A 17,829-nucleotide genomic window follows, 5' to 3' on the forward strand; every position below is an offset into this window, starting at 1 on the left:
ATTCCTAATGAGGGGATTTCAGTGGAAATCCCATTTTCGGCCCCTTAAATTAAGGAGCAATGAGGAGCCCTGATGGCAGAGTGGTTACAAGTTGGGCTGCTTGACTGCAAGGTCGGCAGTTCGAAACCACCAGCGGCTCCTCTATAGACAGATGGGGCTTTCTACTCCATCGAGAGTCAGTCTCGGAAGCCCACAGGGGCAGTTCTGCCCCGTCTTATAGGCTTGCTATGAGTCCGAATTGATGTGATGGCAGGGAGTTCAGTTTAAATAGACCCTAAGGTACGTGGCCCTAACAGATGTCTAAGGCTGGGGTTTTTCACTTTGCAAATGATGCTTAAAGCCTTTTCCTTTTGGCAGGGCAATGCTTTCCAGGGCCCTCGGAAAGCAGATCTTGTGGCAAAAGAGAAAGTCACCGAGCTGATCCAAGTCCAGGCAGAAAGGATTCTGGCCTTGAAGGAAGAGATTACTATTCTGCGTAAGAAAGGTGGCCTTGTCCTCCCGCCCATTCATCCTCCAGATGAGTGAAAGCCCCCCCCCCATTGACCTTCAAGTTTGCTTTCTTCCCCCCCCCCTCAGATCCCTCCAATATTTTTCTTAGATACACAATTCACACAAAAGAAGTGTGTTTCCCTTGTAACCTGCAGCCCTCCGGTTGCTTTAAAATGAGCTTGCCTGAAAGTCTAACACCAGATTCAGTTGTGTCGGTTTTTAATCATTTCCCCCTGGTTTGGTTATACTAGTATTGACAGCGCCCACCATTACATATTCTCGATTCAGTTTAGATATGCTTGGAATTTGCTAGACGAAATAGAAAAAGTCTCAGAAGACAGACAGACAGACAAACATCAAATGTATCTTGCTTTAGGAAACCGCATTTTTCAGTTCTCTAAATTTTCAGCCATTGGCCAAAAAGAAAAAAAAAAGTATTACTCAGCAATCCCTGAGCAAGCTGCTTTTTCAAGCATTTTATCTTTGGCAAATAAACGTCAGTGTTTTTAAAACATTCCCCGGAAGACACAAGAGGAGGGGGAAAAAGGGAAGCTCCTTTGCCAACAATATCGGAAAATCAGAAATGCAAATGGGAGTTCTGACAGTGTGGAGTCTGGAAAGCTGTCACCCGAGAGCCAGCGACTTAAGATATGCTGACAAACACAGCAGAGCAGCTTGCTCCGTCCGCTGAGCTGGTAGAAAGCAGAAAAGGAGCCTGCTTCCTGAATCACCCTCAGTCCCACAAACTCCTCCCCTGACTTGAGTAGTCCACCGGTCTGGGAAGAGTCAGACAGGGAAGCCACAAAACAGATTTGTACGGCTCAGAGATGGTCCTTAGCCATTGCTTTGGATGATAAGGAACATTCTAAACTATGCATTAGTTCAAGGTTGTTCTTTTTGGTTTGTGGGCAAAGCGCTCCTTGGAATCCAGGCCTGGAACCGCTCGCGAGTGATCTCAATGGCGTCAGACTGCCGTGAATATTTCAAGGGTGTTGTGTGCTGTTCAGTTGATGCGGACATATGGTGACTCTGTATGACAGGTTAGGATCGCCCCATGAATTTCCCCATGCTCTGACCTTTATGGGACACAGCCTTGGCGGCACAGTTGGTAAAGCAGCGGGTGGGGGGGGGCCTAACCAAAAGGTCAGCACTTAGAACTCACTGGCCACTCTGTCATGACTACAGCCCTGGAAGCCCTCTGGGCAGTTGGACTCTGCACTCTAGGGTACAGTGGCTACATTTCATTTCTGTTGGATCTCAGACTTCATTTTGAACCTATCATTGAGTATGGGCATCTGAGGCTTTGGTGAATTTAGCTTCAAACAACATTCATAGCAGGACACAGACGGAAAGCTGTCTGGGCCCTCAACCGAGCCATTCTCGCCTCCTACTGGCTAGAGGAGGCAGTCTTCCCCTGGGGGTGAGTTGGGGGAGGGGGGAGCCCCAAAACAGGCCAAATAGGATTACCTGTGGAACAACTGTACAAAGAACTTGGCTGTTTGGGGCCCATCTCCATAGCATCCTAGAATCCCGGTGGTTGACAAGAAGCGTCTGTCCAGCTCCTGCCACAGCTCCCTGTGATCATGGCTGCACTCAGGCCCCCTGTCACAAAGAGGCCCCTTCCTAGAGGGTGTAGAGCCAAGAACTGTGCTTTGTGCCAGCTTCCAATCACCAGCCCTCACTCTTCCACGTAGCCAGGTATGTCGCCTTGGCTGACGGAGGGGCCCTGTTGGCATCGACTACATGGTGGGCTTCTAACCAGCCTCTTGGTGGGAGAAAGACGGGCTTTCTGCTTCAGTAAAGAGCTGCAGTCTTGGAAACCCACAGGGGCAGTTCTACCCTCTCTGCTAGGGTCACTATGGGTCAGCGTCGACTGGATGGCAGTGAGTTTGGCCGAGGTGGAGTTGCTAGCTGCATCAAGCTGTTCAACAGGCATGGTTTCTGATGACAAATTCTAGTGTGGGCCAACTGAAACACCGAATTCACCCGGATCTCAAGAAGGGCACAATTCAGTGAAACCAAGAGGCCAAGCGCCTTCGTTTTCTGGCCCAAAAAGGTTGAAAGCCTGCTGCCCCCTTAGCTCACCCTTTCCTGCAGCTGCCGGCGGCCAATGCCCACCTTTCACTGACCTGCCTCAGAAGCACCTTTTCTTGCCTGGGATCGTCTCTTTTTTAAGAGCTGAAATCACGCAATGTTGTTAGGACCCCAGAGCGGTGCAGAGAGCAGATGGTTTTACTCTATCATGCCAGAGCCACCAGTTTCACTGAACCTTCGATCATCGGGGGGAGATAGAGAAAAGGGGCACCCAAAGCAGGTGTGTGTTTGTATGTATTGCAGCTCAGATGCCATGGCCCAGGTGAGCAGTGCAAAGACCAGGGACCTTGGCCCGCCCTGCTGAAGGCCAGCGGGCCCTCTGTGTGGACTGGGTCTTAGGTGTCTTCCCAGCCCCACCCCTTCTCCTTTCCCCCCAGTCCCACGTGCACGCCATCATTTATTAAACGCCAGTTAAAAATGCTTCTGAACATCACACTGTTTGGATGAGCGTTCTGGCTCAGCTGTGTGAGGGCAGCAAGAAGCAGTGCTGTCTGGAACGGGCAGATGCCGTGTCTCTTCGGGCCAGCAGAGGGAGGGTGTCCTCATTCTGGTTGGCCACTCTGGGCTCCCTTTGGATTGTGTTCACCTGACATTTCACTGTGAGGACAGAAGGCAGAGACTGACAGGACTCGGAGTTAAGTGTCTCGAGTGGCCTTTCGTCTCTACCTCAACTTCCCCAATGTTCTTAAGCCGCTCACTTCTAGGGGCGTACGCCTTTTCCCTGCACCCTTCATTCTCCATCCAGCTCCAGTCGCCCCTACATGATCTATTGAATGGCTTATTTATGCTGAAATTCGAATCGATGGTCAGTTCTTTGGTTGGGCAGTAGTAAGTGAACTTGAAGCAGCCAACTGGCAATGGAAGGATGTATAAATCTGATCAGGCAGCAAGTGTTCACGTGCAGCGTTCGCATTTAACTAACTGGTCCTTTGGAGAAATCATTTGCTCCACATACACACCTATATAGAGAGGGCTAGTTTCCCCTATATACACCCATATAAAGGGAGTGAGTTTTCCCTACATACACCCACAGAGGGAGCTAGTTTTACCTGTATACACCTACATAGATGGGGCTAGTTTCCCACATATACACCTATATAAAGAGGGTGTTTTCTATGTATACACCGATATAGAAGGCTTGGTTCCCCTATATACACCCATATAAAGGGAGTGAGTTTTCCCTATATACACCCACAGGAGCTAGTTTTACCTGTATACACCCATATAGAGGGCTAGTTTCCCACATATACACCTATATAAAGAGGGCTAGTTTCACTTCTTCGATCCGACTGGCGCCTCATCCTTCACTCCTGAAGAGAACGCCCGGGTCGACTGTCCTTGCTGATCGCGCATCGTCGGTCTTGGCGGGAGCAGTTAGCACTGCATTCTGCCTTAATTAAAACTTGACTCTCATGATTTCCAAATGCAAGCAATGAGAAACAGCTGCTGCCTTTTCCGGACCTCCTCCCCCGATGGACCTGCATGTGTCCCAAGTGCCTTGCATTGCTCAAACAGGGAAAGCTCGCGTTGGAAGAACATGCGGACTCATACCTGACCAAGCAGAGGGCTACAGGAAGACTACACATTTATTTAGAAGTTACAGTGTTTGTTTTTACAGAGATAGGCTGCCACAGATTATGGATCCTGGAAATGTTCATGCGTAGCGTACTGTACACGTCTCAGTCTGTCCTCACAGGCTTCTTAAGGAAATGTTTTCCTGTCCTAGAAATCCAGCCCGCGCTGTCCTGTGTCCCATCGGTGATACATGCCACACACCCATGGTCAACATCGACATGGTGCCTCGGACGGAGCCTGCCTTCCGTCAGGCCACCAGTGGGCCTGGGGCCCCTCCCAGCTCCCAGGAAGCTGAGAGCTTCTGGGCAGACTTGCTCTCTGGGGTCAGGCGCGTGGGCAGCCTGCCTCCGGTTGTCCTGGTTGATCTGTGAATACGGAGACTTCTTGGTTCTTACTCTCATACCTCGATGGGTAGGATTCCCCAGGTCTCAGAATTATAAGGACACATATACATTTATTTACAAGTGCATAAATATATAAATATGGCTATCATAGAAAAATAAATACCGATTTTCTCTGTCTCTTTTTAAAACATACACACACCAATACAGAGTCTTTGGGGAGAAGCTGGCTTCCATCTAAATTGCAGGGGCTGGTGTTTCAAAAGACACGGGCACTGCTGGAGCTGGGGGGAGCAGCAGCCCAGGCTTCTGTCCTATGTAGGCCCCAACCGGGTGCTGGGGACACCAGTCTCCTCCACCTACTTGACACGAGTCGGGACCATCCACCTCTTCAACTGGTATGAGGCCCAAGCAGCATGGGGGACCTGTGGGAGAGATGGCGGGGGAACATGAACATCCAGACCAAGGAAGGAGCGTCATCAGTGGTGCGGCTAGGTAGACTGCTGTGATGGGAGCAGCTCACACAGCACTGCTGTGCCGAGCTGCCTGTCAGTACCATCTCTGACCCTGTTGTGAGACGGCCGGCCACCAATGACCGTGGGTTGGGCACGGGGTGCACACAGCCTGGCCTACATGGTTGGTGCTGGGAAAGGCTGCTGAGCCCATGAATATGTGGATGGAAGGAGTGAGCCCCGCTCTGTCCACTCTGTTGGTGTGGCTTCTGCTTATGATCATGATCACGCATGATCCACTGCCCCCCAAATAATGCCCACTTTTCATGACGTTGGAGGCTCCCCACCCCTTTTAAAATCTACTCTCCCAAGATCTGCATCTGCACTGACGTTTACAGCACGAGGCTCAGCAGCATGAGTGAGCATGTGAATCAGATGCCAATCCTGGGGCCAGCCTGGGCCCAGTCCAGGCACCCTCTGATTCCCAAGGGACTGGCACAGAGGGAGACAGCGGGACAGGGGTGGCGTGCACAGCCCCGCGTCCCTTGGAGAAAAGTTCTGTGGAAGCATAGAGTTATTATGAGCTGTTTGCAAGAACTTGGCTCCCGAATGATTGATGCAACCTTATTCCGTAATTACAGAGACAAGACCCAACAAAGCCAGGCATTCTGGAGCAATTAGAGAATGCCTCTAAGTGTGATTGGCGGGGGGGCGGGAGGGGGTGATCTGTTGATGGCAGAGACCAGAATGGCTGCTGCTTGCTCTGAAATGAGGAAGGTTTTCTCTCAGTTATGGGGCCCACACTTAACGGTACTAGAGTAGCACCCACCCCCCAACTCCATCCTGCCAATCTGCGGGACCTTCAGTCCCGAGGAAAAGTGGCCATCCTCCCTGTGTCCAAGCTGTGGCCAGCTCCCTTCAAGGCCCGCTGTCTCCCTGCCTCCACAGCACCCCTGGGTCACAGAGGCTTCCCACCACCGACCTGTGTGGAATGGGGGCTCCCATGCTGGCTCCCTCCGGGGGCTCTCGGGAGCACTCCTCAGTCCCAAGTGGCCCTCAGTGGCAGCGGGCTCTTCCTGGAGGTGGCAGCAGTCCCGGTGGGGCTGTAGCCGCTGGTGGGCGGAGTCCTCTGGCAGCGTGTAGATGAATGAGCCCTCGGCGGAGCTAGGCTTGGGAGCCCTGTGTGGAATGAGACAGAATGATGGGAGAGGCGGGGCAGAGTGTGCCTATAACCCCATACCTCTGTTTCCCTGTCCGCGAGGCACCAGGCCCAATCAGGGAGCTGGGATGAGCCCGGGCCCCTTTGAACACCAGGTAAGCATGGCGCCATCGTTTCCACGGGTGGTTCTAGTCCTCGTCCACCTTACCCCGGGCAAGCGCTCAGTGTGTGGGAGGGCGGTAAGCCCAGTGTCCGGGGGCATATGGGCAAAGGCAACTTCATGTGGGTGCATCCAGTCTGCTAGCACAGGCCCCGGAGCCCAGGCTAACTGCAGATACAGCAGCTCCCTGATAGGGCCCTGGGGGACAGTACTGTCAGATCTGGGGATCCCTAAGGGAAGCACAGGAACCCTAGTGGTGTCGTGGTTATGCATTGGGCTGCTCACTGTGAGGTCAGCAGTTTGAAACCACAGCTGCTCTGTGGGAGAAAGCGGAGGCTTCCTACTCCCGTAGAAGTACCGTTTTGGAGACCCACGGGGCTCCCATGAGCTAGAACTGACCCGATGGCAGTGAGTTTTGAGAAGGGAAGCACTGCTCTCTGGCTTTCAGTGACTGGAGCTGGACTTGAAGGGCTAACGAGAGAGAGGCTCTGGAAGCGAGGAGTTAAAAGCGGGAATGGGGGGCAGGCTGGTTACCTGGTGTTATGGTGACTCGGGGGGTTACACCCATTGCTGAGAAGGGTCTGCCTCAGCAGGCTGATGGTGTCATCCTGCTGTTCAAAAGTAAGATGAAGGGCAAAGTCACTTCAGGGCCTCTGGGTAACTCTGTAGGGTTCACCGTTGAGCAAGATGAACTAGTCCCTGGGCCTCGAGGCCCATGATTAGAGTCTGGCAGTGAGGAGCCCTGGGTGGGTGGGGACCACTCCCTCCTGCGCTTCCCAGACCTGCTGCCCATGTGCCCAAAGGACATTACCTGCTGGAGCTCCCCCGGGCAGTGCTGTGGAGGGCTCAGGCCTGGGTAGCCCATGGCGGTGGCAGGGCAGCTCCTGGTCACGTGCATCCCATTGGCACAGCCCCGCCCATTGAGGTAGGGCTGCCCACTGTCCCGGTGGCCAGGCCGTCCTCCCAGGGGCACCATGGTATACTGACAGGAAGAAGGGAGAAGGGCACTTCGAGGGAAACCCAGATCGGTGGTATGCTCTGCAAAGACAAGAGGACAGTATGGGTAGACCTAGGATGTTGGAGCGGCTTGCCAAAGTCCCACACACAAGCTGGGGGCTCCCGACCACATGGGGGCAAATGAGGGAGGCAAGGGGTTGGCCCTGCAGAAGGGGGGAGATGGTTCTTCCCATCACCTAGTTCTTTTTTCCCCTTATGGCGGCAGTGGGTGTAAAGGTGAGCCGCTATAATCAAAGATTTTTGTCCGACAGCGGGAGCAATAGTGAGATGAAGTGGGTCCACCTGAGGTGTTGCCATGGGAGCAGGAAGGAGCAGTCAGAGATTAATCGAGAGTCAGAGGAAGGCTCAAAGCAGCCCTGGAATCAGAGAACAAGCAGGAAACATGTAGAGCAGGGGTCTTCACACTTTTTAAACAGGGGGCCAGTTCACTGTCCCTCAGACCCGTTGGAGGGCCGGACTATAGTTTTAAAAACTATGAACAAATTCCTATGCATACTGCACATATCTTATTTTGAAGTAAAAAAAAACAAAACAAAAACAAAAAAAACGGGGCAAAAACACCCGGCGGGCAGGATAAATGTCCTTGGCGGGCCGCATGTGGCCCGCGGGCCGTAATTTGAGGACCCCTGATTTAGAGGGACAGGAAGGGCCCACGTCAGTTTGAATGTGTGGTCAGCAAAGCAGCTTCAGACATTAGAGTAAGATGAGCCAGAGAAGAGCTGAGCTCCGGAGATGCAGAGAGGGAGACCCAACTTCCACTCAGAGGATCCATCAGCCAAGACTGGGGAGCTGGGGAGGGAGGGCCGGGCTTGGCATGGCATCCCCGAGGCTTCTGAGGCTGAGAAATCTCCTGGTCCTTTGAGCATGGCATAGCTGACCCTGCCTCCGTGTCCACAAGGGGCGCTCACTCACTTTGCTTAGACCAGGCCCTCCACAGGCAGAAGGGGATAAAGGCGACGATGATGAGGACGATGGAGCCCAAGACCACACCGACAATAAGATAGGGCAGGTCGCTGGATCGCGCCACCATGGCCCCCGTGCCCATGGGCCGCTCGAGGGTCTCAGGGGGCAGCAGCTGCGGCGAGGCCAGTGTTGGCGGTGGGCGACGACCAGGCTGAGCAGACTTGCGAGCTGTAATTGGGGAGAAAACTCACTGCAACAACCATCTAACATTTCCTTCACAGCAAAAGATAGAGAGAAGGGGAGTGTGTGTGTTGGGGGGTGGGGTGGGGGTGGCGTGTTACACGGGTGTGGGACATGAGTCAAACATGCAAGGTGGGCTCTCAAGAGTTGTTTATTAGCATGGTGTCCACACGGCTTGACATCTGCCTCTCAGGTGAGACTAGGCACTAGTGAGGAGGCCTGAGCCTTGCATTTCAGAACAGAACCGGAGGCCTTTGTGGGCAGGCACTGGCTGAAACCAGGTCTTTAAGGCACAGATCTTTGGAGACCACAGCTGGTAACCCGTTGTGGAGAAAGCATTGGGAGCGGACGAATTTACCAACTAATGTAGTCTTGCACACGTGAAGCGGTCTGAAGCACTCTGTAACTATGAGTTACAGAGTAGGGAGGGGGACTCACTAAAACACACACAGGCCTGGGGGCTGCGGGCAGTCAGCTGCTAACAGAAAGGTTGGAGGCTCGAGTCTACCCAGAGGTGCCCCTGATAAAAGGCCTGGTGAGCTCCTGATGCAGCAGTTCTCAACCTGGGGGTCAAACGACCCTTTCCCAGGGGTCGCCCGATTCATAACCGCAGCAAAATGACAGTGATGAAGTAGCAACGAAAATAATTTTATGGTTGGGGGGGTGGGGTGGTCCACCCATTAAGTTTGGGACCCTATGTTGTTACCCTTCAGCAGACCAGAGCGCATGGCTCTTCTTTGTACTACTGAGACAAGGTTTGTCTCCTCTCCCATCACTGCACATGAGGGCCGAGGGCAGGTGGCATACACGGGTGGTGGCCGCAAGTGCTTGCTGGGCGAGCAACTGAGCGCAGTGCCGAGCTAGAGAGATCAGGATGTCGGTGCCCCTGCAGCAGGACATGACATCAAAGGCAGCGCTGCTCTCTGATCACCGCGCCTGCGCCTCTTGTGAGCTCCTGATTTTGTTCTTTGCACTGATCTGCTGTATCTCACGTCCACTAGCTGCAAAATAGAACGTTCTCTACCCATCTGAGCAGTGTGCAAATAGTAGCAGGCCGCTCTGTGAGCATGTTGACTGTGTCCCCGTGTGGTGAAGGGCCCTGGGGCACTGTGATTATGTGTTGGTCTGCTGACGATAAGGTCAGCAGTCCGGAACCACCAGCCGCTGGGCCCGAGGAGAGATGCAGTCTCGGAAATTCACAGGGACAGTTCTACCCCGTTCTAGAAGGTGGTTGTGAGTCGGCAATAACTCTGTGGCAGAGTTTGGTTTTTTGGAGTGTGGAGAAAGGGCCTGGGCTTAGTTTGAAGAGCCTGGTCCAACGCCTGTTCCACCATTCCTTGGCTGCTTGATCTTGACGGAGCATGTAATTTCCTGATGCTCAGTCTCTTCCATATTGAACTAGGCTGCAGGTATGTTGAGTAAACTAGCAGAAGTGCCAAATGTCATGACAGGGGTAGAGCCCTTACAGACACACAGTGCCCAACTTGGGGAAAGGGTCTACAGACTCACAGATGAGTCCACATACTAGTTTCCTATGGCTCTAATAGTCGGTTCGTTCCCTGGTTGTCCATTCTGACTTGCCACAGCCCTGCGGGCTTTATGGAGGCCGACAGGGGCGAGTTCCAGGAGGAAGCTGAGGCTGGCTGCTCCCGTAAAGATTTATAGAGGAGGGGGGCCAAAAGGCCCACGTCTACTCTGCCCTCCAGGGTTCAGCATCAACTGCCCTACAGGGTTTCTCAGGCTTTCATCTTTCTGGGAAGGGAACACCAGGGCCGTTCGCCCACGAAGTGACTGCTAGGCTCCAAGTGCAGTGGACACGTCATGTCCCCAGGTCTCTTCAACAGTCACCTACTCGTGCTTACTATTAGGAGCAGGCCAATGAGAAGTGTTCCCAAAGTGACAGGTCCAGGTGACTCTTGACACTACGTGTTTCCACAGGCATGGGCTGGCCAGCGTGGTTAAGGGCTCTGCACTGGTTGGCCGGCGAGGGCAGGGCAGGGCAGGGCCGGGCAAGGCCCTTACCTTTGGTTTCGCAGATCATCACGTTGCTGAACTCGCTCTCCCCGCCTTCATTGAAGCACTGCATCTTAATGTCGTAGGAGGTCTCCGGCTGCAGGTGGCCGATGGAGTGCCAGTACCTATCACCTGCAGAGAGAGGGGCAGGCAGGGTCACACGCATTAGCCCAGCTCTAGGGTGCCTGGCCCCATGCTCACAGCCAGACACACAGAACTCTGGCCCTCGTTCAGGTGGCAATCTGGTGCCATCAGCGACAACGCCCCAACTCCTGCCGTCCCATCCTCCCATGTCTGCGTCATTGGCACAGGACACTGATGTGTTCTGTCCCCCGATCTGGCATCTGGGGTGTATGCTTCACCAGGTTTGTTCCACCCCAGACTCCCTTTCCAGCAGAGGAAACTAGAGCGTCCCACGTGCGTCTCACCTTCCACCATATCCTTCTTGTAGTCGCTGTCATTGTCACTGTCTGTGGGTCGATAATAGATGTAGAAGCCATGGATGGGGGTGTTGTTGTTGCTTGCTGGGATATACTAGAGGTGACGGAGAGAGCGCAGGTGGACGATGGAGTCAAGAAAACAGCGTCAGAGTAGAATTATTGTGTGACTGTGTTACCCCAGCCTAGAGTTGCAAAGCAGCCCTGGTGGTGCTTATGTGCTGGGTTACTATCCCCGTGGTCAGCAGTTCAAAAGCACCAGCGGCCCCTTGGGAGAAGGACTGGGCTTTCTACTCCTGTAAACAGTTCCAGACTCGGAAACCCGCAGGGGGGTCGGCTTCGAGTCAGCACTGACTAGAGGGCAGTGAGTTTGGTTTGGTCTTTGGAGAGTGCAAACGCACTGGGAGCTGCTGAACATAGGGGTAGAAACACAACAAGGGGGTTCTGAGGAGCGTGCTGGAGACCATGATTTTACACAGCCTCACACTTTAGGAGACAAGAAACCCATTCCCCTTTCTCCAGAGACTTAAGCTCCCTCTAAATGAGCGGTTCTCAACCTGTGGGTCACAACCTCTTTGGGGGGTCAAATGACTGTTTCATAGGGGTTGCCTAAAGCCATTGGAAAACTTATTTCCAAAGGTCTTAAGAACCAAGACACGGCTCCTCTATTCATCTCCAGGCGGGTCCACCCACATGCAGATACGCCCATGTACGAGTACCCAGAGTGATGACATCATCGCGCCAACCCCATCACATACACCCCGTAAAAATACAGGTATATGTGACAGGGTTTTCATCATAATGTACTTATGCGGACCAGTCACACATGTGTAGAGAGACCAGCTACTGTGCAGAAAGCAGCTGATGTGTTGAAAGCAGCAGTATTGGAGATAAAACGACACTTCATGACTTATAATGATTGGGTAAATGTAAAATCGTGTACTATAGAATCATCAACTACTGGAGTGGTTCTCAACATTCCTAATGCTGCAACCCTTTAATATAGTTCCTCATGTTGTGGTGACCCCCAAACCAAAAAGTTATTTTCTTTGCTACTTCATAACAGTAATTTTGCTACTGTGATGAATTGGGCTACCCCTGTGAAAGGGTTGCTCGACCCCCAAAGGGGTTGCGACCCATAGGTTGCAAACCACTGAACTACTGCCAAAAAAAAAAGGAAATCTGTACCATGGGAACTTAATCCGGATGCCTTACTTATGTTCAATTCTGTAACAATGAAAATACATCCTGCATATCGTATCTTTACATGACGATTGATAACAGTAGCAAATTACAGTGATGAAGTAGCAACGAAAATATTTTTATGGCTGGAGAGTCCCCACCACATGAGGAGCTGTATAGAAGGACCACAGCATTAGGCAGGTGGAGAACCACTGCTCTAAACCTTCGACAGTGGTAAGGATGCCAATCTCCGAACAGCGGTGCAGGGAGTCTGCTGGAGGAAAGTGGAAGGGCAGAGAGGAGGGTGGTGGGTTGCCCAACATGGCAAGCAGCTCAGAGGTCTACCAGGTGAAGTTACCGAGGACACACCTAAGCTCCCCGACTGAAGCCCTAGCTAACTCAGCTCCTTGCACGTACCTGCGCCTGCGTGTCTGGGGTGGGGGTGGGGGGTTGGCTCTCCCACAGCCCGACTGTCGGGGTGCAGGGGAGCTGTGTTAGCTCGGGCAGCCAGCCCGGCGCCAGGGCCACCGCTTACCATCCACTTGAGCATGATGGTGGTGTCGTTGACGGCGTCCGTGAAGGTGATGTAGGGGCCGGCCACGGGCCGCTCGTACACGCGGCCGCCGTAGCCCGACACGACGTACGGCCGGGAGGGGGCGCTGGGCTCGCTCTCCCCGAGCATGTTCAGAGCTCTGACCCGGAACTTGTAGGAGGTGCCTGCCCAGGGAGAGGCGCTCCCTGAGCCCGGGGGCCGGAAGCACTTTCGGATCCCCCTCCCCTCCCTCAGGCCAGCCGGTGCCTCCCCAGGGGCCAGTGTTCTGCCCGTCTGCGTGGACACAGGGAGAAAGGGGGTCGGGCAAGACACCATGAGGCGCAGCCGGCTGAGCAACATGGCGGATGGAGGCGGCGTGGAGGGAAGAACACCCCCCCCATCTCCCCTCCTCCGAGTGGTCAGGGGACCGGCTGTGGGAGGACGCTGGGACCTTACCTTTCTCCAGGCCCGTGACCTCCACGGAGAGCCGGGAGGGGAGGATGGCGCTGGTGGCCAGCATCCAGTCCCCCACCTTCTTCAGCTTCTTGTACTCCACGCGGAAGGACTGGATGGGGAAGCCGCCATTGCCGCGGGGGATCCAGGTCACGTACACCGACGTCTCCGAGGCCATGGAGATGGTGGGCCTGTCGGGGGCTTCTGGGGCTGGACCAGACGGGACACAAGAATGAACGTGTGAGGCGGGGCCGCGGTGGGACAAGAGTTGGGTTCTAACCGGATTCCCCAGCTCCTGATGCCCCGCAGCCCCATACCCAACGGCCATCGGGCCTCCATCTCTTCGTGTGACGTGAGAAGCCAGGGCAAGGCAGGCCAGAGGTCTGCAGCTCGCCCCCCTATGCCTTTGGGATGGACAGGGCCAACAATGCATATTAGGCTCCAATTTGTGTGTTTTAAAAGACCAATCGCTTCTTTTCCTCATCATGGTACACTAGGGAGATGCCAGGAGAATGCCCTAAGGAGCCCAGGGACCTACAGAACCAAGATGTGCCTAGATCTGCAGCAAGGGGGACCTTGGGAGCAGTGGGCCTCGCTTCCAGATCTTTTGCCTGTGGCTCACTTTGACGGGTCCCTGTACCCCTGCAGCCCCCACTGGGCTTACGGGAGAGACGGCCGTGGTCCGGCTGGCTGCTGCTGTGAGGGCCGGCTCCGGGGTCATCTCTCTGGATCTGTTGCTCCTTGCTGGCCACGATATCCGGTTTGGGCCTCCGCCCTGGGTGGAAATGGGCTGAGCTCAGCATGGGAAGGAGCGTGCAGTACATCTGCCTCTCCACAGAGCCCCTTTGGCCTGAGCCACTGCCAAGGATCGAGTGATGCAAATCAGAATCCAGCTGAGTCTTGTGGTTTGAGCCCTGGCCGCCTCTGACTCGACCCCACCATGGTAGTGCTGCTGGCCTCTGTGTAAGGCTCCACGGAGGCCGGCTGAGGACTGTTCCCATGAGAGGGGTGGCTTGAGTCTGTGCACACACAAACCCAGGGAGGCAGAAGCTGACAGGAAAGAAGTCCCAGTGGCAAGGTGAGCAGAGCGCCCACCTTGGCATGGTAGTTGCCCCTGGGGGCAACATGTGACCCGTACCAGTCCGGAAGGTGACCATGGCTGTCTGGCCCTCGCCCGCACAGTTGTAGGCAGCCATCTCCACTTCATACAGGCTCCCGGGGTCCAGTCGACGGAGCATCAGGCGGTGCTGGCTGGCTGGGATGCCGTTGATGGTCCAGTCGTCGGAGGCATTTGTGACCTGCTGGAGAAGGCGGCTTGGATAAGGACCAACAACCCACTGTGGGCCTTGATTTGTGGGATGAGGGAAACGGCCTGAGAGGACACAGGGCATGAAGCAGAGGAGTAGGCTGGCGGGGGGTGGGAGTGCAGAATTCTGACTACCCGTCTCCCTGGGACACCCTCCCTGCGACGGTAGAGGCAGGCTCCCTGACAACTTGTTGGGGGATGCATCCAAGGGAAACTCAGAAAGCCTTGCTGAGGATGTGTCCAGTGACCTTGTACTCCCAGGCCCTCCGTTTGAACTCTCTCCCGGTTCCGTTTAGATCAAACGCAGCCCCTTCCATTCACATCCTAATGAGATTAAGAACACCAAAATAACAAACTCACTGCCATCAAGTTGAATCTGATTTATAGGACTCCACAGGACAAGGTAGAATTGTCCCCTGTCGATTTCTGAGACTTCACTTTTTGGGAGCAGAAAACCCTATCATTCTCCCGAAGAGCAGCTGGTGGTTTCATAAGCAGCCCAATGGGTAACCCCTACACTACCTGGGCTCACTCAGTGTGCACAGCAGAGGAGGCGTGGAGTTCCACACTCTATAAAGGGACTCCACAGTGTCCCTTTCCTCCTCCCAACAGCCCTTTCACCCATGAGACGGACGAGTCATTTGCCCAAGTCCATGTTGCTTGTGAATGGAGAAACCATGGCAACACTGATGCATGCTCACAACCTACCCTAGAAATAAGTCTCAGAGCCAGAGAGACCGGGTTCAAATCCTGGCCAGATCCCTTCCCATTTGTGAAATTCTGAACAAGTTCCCTACCCACCTAGATCCCTAAAACGGTTCGTGTCCCTGTTCATTGCCGCTCTGACTCATGGCTCCCTATGGACCCTGGGCAGAATGGACACTGCCTGGTCCTGCGACGTCACAGTCATCGGTATGCTCCAGGCCATTATTGTGGCCAGTGTGCACTTAGAGAACTCTCCCACACAGAGGGCTCATCTTCTAGCGCATTCTAAGGGACACTGTTGTTACGAAAGCATTGTGGAAGCAATGTGACCAGAGTGCTCTTTAGAAGCAAGGATGGTGAGTCTTTCTCTTCCGTTCTTTGGACATGCGATGTCAGGCGTGGTAACAGAGGGGCAGTGACAAAGAGGAAGGCCCTCAAGATGGATCAACTCCCTGGCTGCCACAATGGGCTCAGACATAAGAACAATTGTGCGGATGGCACAGGACTGGGCAGCGTGCCATTCTGGTGTCCCTAAGTCGGTGGCACCTAACAACAACAACACTGTTAGGATCCATAGAGTTGTCCGACTGACTTTTGGAAGCAGGATACCTTTCTTCCCAATCTTTCTCCATCTGAAGATCCCATTGAATGAAATGTGTACCCCCTGCTGGTATGGAACTCCTGTGTTCTCGGCATCACAGCTACACCCAAGGCAGGACAGATAACTAGACAGATGGCTGGGGAGTCCCTTTCTAGAACAGGCCAACTTAAGCCTCTCTCAGTGCTTCTGAAGATCACACTCAGTGGTACATGTAAAATGAACTGGCACTGAATTGGTCTTCAATATCTACCTGTCACCCTCCCGACCCCCCACATCCTCCACCCTGTGACATATGCTTTCAGCCCCTCCCTCTTTTTGTCCCCCCCCCCCCACACCCATGGAAGACTGAGCAACAGTGGGCAGCTGAGAACTGCTATGGCTTAGTCTTCCACTATGGCTTGGAGTCCCTCACCTGCCCCTTCTGAAGATAAACGAGAGCGCTCCAGCTTCCCCAGCAAGTGGTGCTGAGCAGCCTCCCCGCCTCTACGGACAAAAGACCTAGTTCTCTCCCTCAGCTACCAGCCTAACGGTTAGCCGTTCGAGTCTGCTCAGAGGCCCCAGGCCTCTGATGGGAGATCAGCACCTGAGACCCGGGCAGTGCTCAGCTCTGCTCTGATACAGGAGTGGAATGGCCAGCCTGCAGCTGGGTTTTTGGTGCGCGTCTCTGCTGCAAAGAAGCTGCGGTTTGCTGAGAGAAGAAAGCAGCTGGCGGGAAGAAGGGCTTTCATCCTGAAGCCGAATATTCCAAGAGTGGAACAAAACCTACCATTCAAGATTCAGGACGGCGCCGGGCTCATTAAGGTCAGGTTTCCAGGATTTGCTCCAAGGGGGGAAGCTTTACAAACTGAGACTCCCCAGAGATGCTGGAAACCCAAACACAGTAGCCCAGCGCCTGCAGATGCACCAACAAGCGGAGCCCGCTTCACACGCTGGAAAAAGTGAAAATTCGCTAAACGATTCCCAGTTCCCCAGCAAGAGAATGGAGACGGAAAAACACAAACAAACGTTGACTTCTGGTCGCAAAAATCCTTTCTTGTGAGATGATCTTTTAGGCACGTTAGTCCCTCAAGAAAGGAAGTGTTTTCAAGACATCATTTCGGCCCTGGCAACGCCAAGCTAGCGGTTCCGAGCGCCCGGGAGACTGGAGCCTAATAGAAGCCAGACGCAGTGGGGGCTCGGTCCTCTCACTTCCCCCACACCCCTGGCCTCAGGCCCCGAAATGAAAATACAAAATGAGAGGGTCATTAGTCACTGTCACAAACACGGCGAGGGTGACTCGGCCATAGCCTGCCACTTCCGGACCCCCGCGCCTGGCCTTTGCCAGCCTGCCCCTTGGAGAGGTGCTTTTGGGGCCACCTATTGGCCTGAAAAATATTATTCTTGCTAACATACTGCTGCCGCTCTCTTGGGGCTGCAGGGCATCTTCTGGCCTGCCCCGATCGCTGTCCCCAGCTTGGAGGTGGACGTGTCCAGTTACATGGGGATATAAGGGTTAGATGTAGGCCTGGCCGAAGCAACTGTTGAACAATGCTGCTTTCTGTTAACTCCTGCCCCAGTGGGCTGACGGTTCATGAGGGACTGCACGCTCGCCCTGCCTGGGAGGCAGCAGAGGGGCAGAGTGGGGCTGCTGCCCCTCAGGTGGGGTGTGCCTGACACTCCCTGGGTCTCCGTGGGCTCATGTGGACCAAAGCAAGCACGAGGGGCCAGCAAGGCCCAAGGCAGGGAAACGGCTTCATAGCCGCACTTCCCACTGGGGAAGAGACAGAAAGATGCACAAAGGCTTCTGACATCATTTTCTACCAAGTGCCTTTGGTGTGACAACAGAAGTAGAAATTTAAAACCCACCCAACGATAGTGATTTCCTCATATGGTGGCTTAGTCTTTCTGTGCTGGGCTGCTAACCACAAGGTGGGCAGTTCAAAACCACCAGCCGCTCGGCAGGAGGAAAGATGGGGCTTTCTGCTCCCAGAAAGAGTTACAGTCTCTCCTGTCCTATCAGGTCACTATGAGTCACAATGTAATGACAGGGAGAAGTGGTTTTATTTTAATTTCATTTTTTTGAGCATGGCCTTATGAGGTACGGCTGGTGGTAAAAACTGTGAAGAACATGGCTACAGATGGAAAGATGGGAGGTGGAGGTCTACCCAGAGGTACCTCAAAAGAGAAGGCT

The 17,829-nt window shown here is 53.9% G+C and overlaps 2 protein-coding genes across 4 annotated transcripts in view; one reads left to right on the plus strand and one right to left on the minus strand.

The window, feature by feature from the left end:
* CFAP44 (cilia and flagella associated protein 44) overlaps positions 1-525 on the plus strand; it is a 100,767-nt gene extending 100,242 nt beyond the window's left edge. The window contains exon 34 of the mRNA XM_075542949.1: positions 358-525. Within this exon, the coding sequence (XP_075399064.1) occupies positions 358-525 (168 nt within the window). The remainder of the gene's footprint in view (positions 1-357) is intronic.
* A 3,626-nt stretch (positions 526-4,151) lies between these two features.
* The window catches only part of BOC (BOC cell adhesion associated, oncogene regulated), an 84,724-nt gene continuing 71,046 nt past the window's right edge, over positions 4,152-17,829 (minus strand). Inside the window, exons 10-20 of one of the 3 annotated variants that reach the window (XM_075542525.1) lie at positions 14,186-14,345; positions 13,712-13,822; positions 13,051-13,257; positions 12,598-12,779; positions 10,872-10,977; positions 10,453-10,575; positions 8,200-8,418; positions 7,082-7,308; positions 6,805-6,881; positions 5,934-6,130; positions 4,152-4,924 (exon numbers count right to left, since the gene is read on the minus strand). In XM_075542525.1, coding sequence (XP_075398640.1) covers positions 4,737-4,924; positions 5,934-6,130; positions 6,805-6,881; positions 7,082-7,308; positions 8,200-8,418; positions 10,453-10,575; positions 10,872-10,977; positions 12,598-12,779; positions 13,051-13,257; positions 13,712-13,822; positions 14,186-14,345 — 1,797 coding nt within the window. In that variant the 3' untranslated portion in view covers positions 4,152-4,736. Of the gene's footprint in view, positions 4,925-5,933; positions 6,131-6,804; positions 6,882-7,081; positions 7,309-8,199; positions 8,419-10,452; positions 10,576-10,871; positions 10,978-12,597; positions 12,780-13,050; positions 13,258-13,711; positions 13,823-14,185; positions 14,349-17,829 lie in introns of all 3 variants that reach the window. The other 2 variants (XM_075542526.1, XM_075542524.1) reach the window with 2 other exon arrangements.

The sequence above is a fragment of the Tenrec ecaudatus genome, chromosome 2 (genome assembly GCF_050624435.1).
Source record: "Tenrec ecaudatus isolate mTenEca1 chromosome 2, mTenEca1.hap1, whole genome shotgun sequence".
In the NCBI taxonomy this organism is placed as follows: domain Eukaryota; kingdom Metazoa; phylum Chordata; class Mammalia; order Afrosoricida; family Tenrecidae; genus Tenrec; species Tenrec ecaudatus.